This window comes from Neofelis nebulosa, chromosome 4 (assembly GCF_028018385.1).
Source record: "Neofelis nebulosa isolate mNeoNeb1 chromosome 4, mNeoNeb1.pri, whole genome shotgun sequence".
NCBI classification, from domain to species: Eukaryota; Metazoa; Chordata; class Mammalia; order Carnivora; family Felidae; genus Neofelis; species Neofelis nebulosa.
In genome coordinates this window covers 12486548-12493411 of record NC_080785.1, presented here as the reverse complement: position 1 = coordinate 12493411, position 6864 = coordinate 12486548, and the positions used below count along the sequence as shown (strand labels likewise).

Sequence of the window (6864 nt, the reverse complement as noted above, 5' to 3'; positions counted from 1 at the left end):
TTTGAGTAACTTTCTGCAAGCACCTCTTAAGTTTACAAACAAACTTTAGTTTGTAAAATGGGTGATAGATATAAACCACCAGTAAAGCTTATAACATGAGAGCACAATTTTAAAATATTCGTCTTTGGTGAAAGTTAAAGGATTTCAAGACAGTGAACAATCGTGGATAAACTATTGAGATTAGAATCAGGAACCTGAATGCTAATTCCTTTTCATACCCACTAGCTATGTTATATTCAATTCGGTGTGTGAGTGTTCAACTCTCTGGCTTTGGTTTTCTCTTCTGAAATATCAGGGCAGTGAGGTACAGGATGTCTGACCTCTCTTTCAGAATCTCTACCTTGCCCAAAGTGAAGGGGCAAGGAGCAGAAACTGAGCTAGTCCTTGAGCCTTGAATTGATGCACTGAGCCTCTCAGCCTCCTGCTGAGGCTCTCCACTCATTACCTTTGGTCATGGAACCCCTCTGCAAAGCTAAACTTTTTGTCAGAATCAGCTCTTTCCAGATAACCTCATGGGCATTCATAGACCACACCAGACTCGGTACCTAAAGTTACCCTTGCTTACTGGATTGTTTATGTGAGTAAAGCTGGTGACTGCCCAAACTCAAAGGTGGCCAAACCTGAAGGCCATTCCATGTCTATATTTTTTCCATATTCCACATAAGCACACTGGAGACACAGGCAAGAGGAGAAGTCAACATGGACCAGAGAAATAAAGAGCCATCTTGATGATCTAGGAGGACAGATAGGGTTATTACCCCAAGTGCTGAATGCCTGCCCACAAAAGAAGGGATGAGAGGAAATTATCCTTACTTGCCTGCCTCAAAAGTCTGCTAACTGACCTTCACGTCTGCCATCACTTCCCTCTTTCTACTCTGTTCTCCCCATAACTGCTTGAGTGATCTTTTAAGACACAGATTGGATCAGGTCTCTCCCCTGATTAAAACCTTCTCACTGCTCATTGGTCACTGTCCCGAGTGCCCTAAGGATCTATATGACTTCTAGAAATGCTTTTCTCTAATGTCGTCTGTCTTTCCCTTCCTTCACCCCATGCTGCCCGGCAACACTGACATTCTTTTAGTTCCTTCAAGGGCTTTAGTGCATGCTCTTAATGCACTCTTAATGTGCTCGCTCCATTCCCACCCAGCTTTGCCTTGTTCATGCCACACATCAGTTAATGATCACTTTATTTTTGTAACTTTTTAAAAAATGTTTATTTATTTAATAATTCTTTGAGAGTTATTATAAATAATCTCCTTGAGAGAAGAGAGCACAAACGGGGAAGGGGCCAAGAGACAGGGAGACACAGAATCCAAAGGAGGCTCTGAGCTATCAGCACAGAGCCCAATGCCAGGCTCAAACCCACAAACCGTCATATTGTGACCTGAGCTGAAGTTGGATGCTTAGCCAACTGAGCCACTGAGCCACTGAGCACCCCATGATCCTTTCTTATAGGGGCTTTCCCTAACCTCCACAGACATATTCAGGTTCCCTGTCAGGTGTTCTCCAAATACCCTTGTAGTAGATGCTATGTGCCTTCCCCAGACCTCCCTCAGGACCAAGGTACTTGCCCCCCACCCCATAGCTGAGGTTATCCCTAGAAATTGCCCTCGGTTAAGCATAAGTGCCTCCACCAAGATTATAGCCTTTCCTCTAAGGTAGCCTGTACCCAATGACCTGTAGATGCAGGAGTGCAAATGTCCGGCTCCTGTGTTTGAGGTAGGGACACAAGTCAGCACAATTCTAAAGAGCCATCCTAACTCCAGGGCTCCCGGGGGGATTGGTTCCTCCTGGGGTTGAAGCCTCTGTGGCAACTTCATTACCAGTCAGCTTCCCCTCTGCCCAAACATATTCTCCCCCACACCTTTACAGGAATTGTCTCAAAGATCACTCCCAGACTTAAGACAACCTCACAATTTCTTTCCTGAATGATCCACAGTTTTAATTATATATTTTGTGTGTGTGTGTGGTTTCACTCTGTATGGTGTATCTCTTCACCAAATATGCTCTATCAGGGAAGAGACCATGTCCACTGTGTTTCCCGCTATATTTTCAGCACACTGTATGAAAGGTAACTGTTATTCAAAAAATGTTCTTGCTGAATGATCTGTTCTTAATTTTCAATCAAGTTGGACTCTTTCATAGTTTCAAAAACCATTTATATTTTTCTTTATTGAACTTACCAATTTAGAAGGGAACTTTATGCACAAATAAAGCAAAACTTTATTTTAAAAATTAAAATTGGGGCACCTGGATGGCTTAGTCAGTTAAGCCTCTGAGTCTTGATTTCAACTCAGGTCATGATCTCATGGGTTCATGAGACTGATCCTTGTTTCAGCGTCTGTGCTGATGGAGCCTGCTTGGGATTCTCTCCTTCTCACTCTCTCTCTGTCCCTTCTCTGTTCACATGCACTCCCTCTCTCAAACACTTAAAAAATTTTTAGTAACACTTTATTTATTCATTCATTTATTTATATTTTTATAGTTAAATATTTTATTCTTATGTGGTTAACTTTAAGTCTTTTAGTATCCTGGGGTCTGTGTTTTCCTCAGAAAAGTCTATGTTCATAATCCAAGTAACTACAAAAGGAGTGAAGAAAAATGAAGATAGTTGCAGAGAAATAAGGGTGTCTATTAAGTGCACTAAATACAAGCTGTGGTGACACTAGAATAGGAGAGACAAAGGAGAGTAAGAAATTTTCAAAGAAATGATGATCAAAAACTTTCCAAATTTCATGAGAAACATTAATTTACACACCCAAGAAAATCAATGAACTCCAAGTGAAATGAATTCAAAGAGATCTGCACACAAATACATAATACTAAAATTATTAAAAGACAAAGAACAAATCTTTAAAGCAACGAGAAAAAAATGATTCCTCACATACAAGGAGACTCCATTAATATTAACAGGTGACTTCTCCTGGAAACAGTTAAGACTAGAAGGTAATGGGATGACATATTTAAGTGCTTAAAGAAAAAACATGGTCAATCAAGAATCTTATATCCACCAAAACTACCTTTCAAAACTGAAAGCAAAGGAAAGACACATAACTCCCAGAAAAACTCAGGGCACCAGGGTGGCTCAGTTGGTTAAGCATCTGACTTTGGCTCAGGTCATGATCTCATGGTTCTTGAGTTGGAGCCCTACACTGGGCTCTGTGCTGACAGCTCAGTCCCTGGAGCCTGCTTCAGATTCTGTGTCTCCCTCTCTCTGTCCCTCCACAATTCTCTCTCTCTCTCTCTTAAAAATAAACATTAAAAAAAAAACCTCCCAGAAAAACTCAAACAGAAAATTTGTTGTTAACAGAGTCTTCATACAAGAAATACCAAAGAAATTTCTTCCAACTAAAAGCAAATCATCCCATCATCTACTGCTGGGTGGCTCAATATCTCCACCCAGTTCAGGGCTGGCTGGAGTTGCTGAGTGTTACCATTTAATCAATACCTTCCTGGGGCACCTGGGTGGCTCAGTCAGTTAAGAGTCTGACTCTTAAATTTTGCCCAGGTCAAAATCTCAGGGTAGTGAGGTCCAGCCCTGTGTCACTAATAGCATGGAGCCTGCTTGGGATTCTCTATCTCCCCTCCTCTCCTCTCCTTTCTTCTTCTTCTTCTTCTTCTTCTTCTTCTTCTTCTTCTTCTTCTTCTTCTTCTTCTTCTTCTTCTTTCTTCTTCTTCTCTCTCCTCGCTCTCTCTCTCTCTCTTTCCCCCTCCACCCACTCACATACATTCTCTCTTTCAAAATAAATAAATAAACTTTTTTTAAATAAAAAATAGTGAAAATACTTTTAAATTCCTCCTTTGTTCAAATACCTTGCTCCAACATGATGAGCTTCCTACACTTGCATTGTCATAAAACCATGCCTTGTATTCCTGAAGAGCTGCAAGTTGAGAGGGTAGCTTCTCATTTCTGTGGTTCTCCCCATGGAGAAAATCTATGACAGGGTGCTGAGACACTTGGATTTCAGAGACAAAGAACCACAAGCATCATGAAGCCTAAAGTCTGAGTCTGGAAGTAGTCTCAACAAACATAGTAGATTTAAGCAGTTGTACAACACAGGATGCTTTCTCTAGAATTAGTCATTTAATTCTTACTTGTCTCAATCCCCATACGTCCCAATACCAATATGTCCCAAAATATTTCATATCTTTACATCGCTAAGACTTACTAAAAGTATTCCAATCCCCATATCTCCACTCTAGATTGGCTCTGTGGCATAGAGTATATAACATTGTACATACTTTGCACTAGCAATGGGGCCAGCAGAGAAAAACCAGCAGAGAAAGGAGAACTATAGAATATTTAAAGTGCATACAGCCATTGCGTCAAGAAATTGCACGAAATACAGGAAAATCTCTACAACAGTTGATAAAGAAACAAAGTGAGCATCTGCCCCTTGGGACTGATTATGCCAGATGCCTCCCCACCCCTTCTTCCCACATTCTTCCTTCCCTAGGAAATACATCCTCAAAAATGCATTATAGGAGAATTAATTGAAGGATACAGAGCTATAAACATGTGTGTATTACCTTTCTTTAATCATCCCATTTCCCAAGGATATGCCTCCATGGTTCAAGAGGGGAACCATCACAAACTGAGGAAAGAGATTCTAGTGTGCAGAGAATAGGTTTCATTTTTATCTGTCTTGTCTTCTCCAACAGCACAGATTGGAGGTTTTACAAAACTGATCTTTGAAAAGATGATAATTATAAGAGAGGAGCTAGGGTTTTCTAGGTTAGTGAATAATTGATAGTGAAGACATTGCCACCCAAAACTGATATAGAGAGATTTAATCCTTGACCAGTCGACAGCAGCGTTTCATACCATCCCGAAGGGCCTCTTTGACTTTGTCATTCCTCAGGGTGAAGATGAAAGGGTTCAGGAAAGGGGTCACCACAGAAATAAACAGGGAAACTATCTTGTTGTACTCAGCAGCCTGTGTTTGCTTAGGTTTCACATAGAGGAACAAGCAACTGCCATAGCCGATCACAACAAAGGTGAAGTGAGAGGCACACGTAGAGAAGGCTTTCCTCCGGCCCGAGGCTGTGGGGATCTTGAGGATGGTAGAGATGATGTAGGTGTAGGAGACTATTGTTGGGGTCAGTGAACCAATGATAATGACAACAGCCATTAAGAAGAGAACGAACTCTGTGAAAAGAGTGTCACCACAGGATAGTTTGAGCAGTTGCCCGCGTTCACAAAAAAAGTGGTCTAACAGATTTGACTTGCAGAAGGTAAACTGAAATGTGGCATAGACTGGCCATATTTCAGAAAGGAACCCAAACACCCATGACACAATGACCACCCAGATGCAGGTGTGGCTGTTCATAATGATGTTGTACCTCAAAGGGTTACAGACAGCCACGTAACGGTCCACAGCCATCGCTCCCAGTAACACAAACTCTGTGGTCCCCACAGCAAGGTACAGGAAGAGCTGGGTGACACATGCAACCAGAGATATTGTCTGCATCCCAGGGAGCATCAATCCCCAAAGCATCATGGGCACAGTAATAGTTGTGATCATGATCTCCAAGGCAGAGAGATGACCAAGGAAGAAATACATGGGAGACTGCAGACGTTTATCCACACAAACAATCACAATGATGACTGTGTTTCCCATTAATGTCACTGAGTAGAAGAAAAAGAATATGGCAAAAAGAATGTGGTGTAGTTCTTGGGACCCAGGAAAGCCTAGAAGGCAGAATTCAGTAGCACTAGAAATATTCCTCATCATATACTCCTTTTTTCTGCTCCTTGTAAAATCTAGACATCAAAGACTGGTAACATGGCGCCACATAGTCCTGTTCTCCAAAGAGAAGGAAGACAGGTTAGGATGAGAAAATATTTTCAACCTGAAAACCTGGTGACATGCCCCGACTGCAATGCTCTGCACAAGGTCAGACATAAATGTGATCACCTTCAATCTAGCACAAGTCTGCCTGTCTGGAATAGGGGAAGACTCCTGAATCTCTACTGAGGATAAGAAAACGTTCTCTGTCTTTTTACACCACAGGATAGGCCTTCTCTCCAGGGACAGAGGATAAGAGTGTTTAAACTGACCACTTATGAAGCTGTGTTGATCAGCCACACCAGTCCGGAGACTGTGTCATTCTTCTTATGTTAACTGTAGCAGATGACATAACAGTGTTCTAGGTGATGGTCAAATCCTGGAACATTGAACCCTACACGTCATCCTTACTGGAATTGTCTAGACCCAACTTGGGGTAGTAGAAAAGCAGCAGAGGACTAAGACCAACACCCCTGCTTTCCCCAGAGTGTAAACTTCCATGGTACAGAGCAGACACATCTACAAATGAGAGCTCTGGAGCTCTCTGGAGATAATTTCCCAGGGCAGAATCATTCTTCTCTAAATCCATGTGCTTTGCAAAATGTTGGGAGAGAGGAAAGGTGGCACCTGTCCCTAACAAGGGTAGATCTGAGGCCAGTAGCCCCTGTGGATGTCTGGATCTCGACCTCTCACTTTTCCATCCCATTACTCAAATATCTCTTCAGAAGACTCTTTCCAGTAACCCTACACCAAATAGGATTAACTTGTTCATTTTTGGACTTTGCCATTCTTTGTAGCACTTCTTATTACCTGATATGATATGTATACTAATTTCATTCCTTCATTGAACATTAAGCAAATTCAGCAGTGGATAGAACAAACAAAACTTCCTGCCCTGTGGAGCTTACATTCAAGGGGAGGGTGGATGCCAGATTATATACAAGACAAGTAAGTACAATTATGATGTTAGTCTATTCATCATTCTGGAACAAATATAAGGCAAGGAAGAAGGACAGGAAACTAATTTCATGTATTCTTTGTTCATCTATGATACTATAATATAAACTCTATGAAG

General features: G+C 41.6%; 1 protein-coding gene across 1 annotated transcript; it reads right to left on the bottom strand.

Annotated features, from left to right (window-relative positions):
• Positions 1 to 4628: 4628 nt before the first annotated feature.
• Positions 4629 to 5992, bottom strand: LOC131508371 (olfactory receptor 9A4-like). Its single transcript, XM_058723471.1, has one exon. The coding sequence runs from the start codon at positions 5733 to 5735 to the stop codon at positions 4791 to 4793; it is 945 nt and encodes a 314-aa protein (XP_058579454.1). The 5' UTR covers positions 5736 to 5992; the 3' UTR covers positions 4629 to 4790.
• Positions 5993 to 6864: the final 872 nt, after the last annotated feature.

Bases quoted from the DNA above. Each gene is read 5' to 3' on its own strand.
- LOC131508371 (XM_058723471.1), bottom strand. From the start codon at position 5,735: ATGATGAGGAATATTTCTAGTGCTACTGAATTCTGCCTTCTAGGCTTT.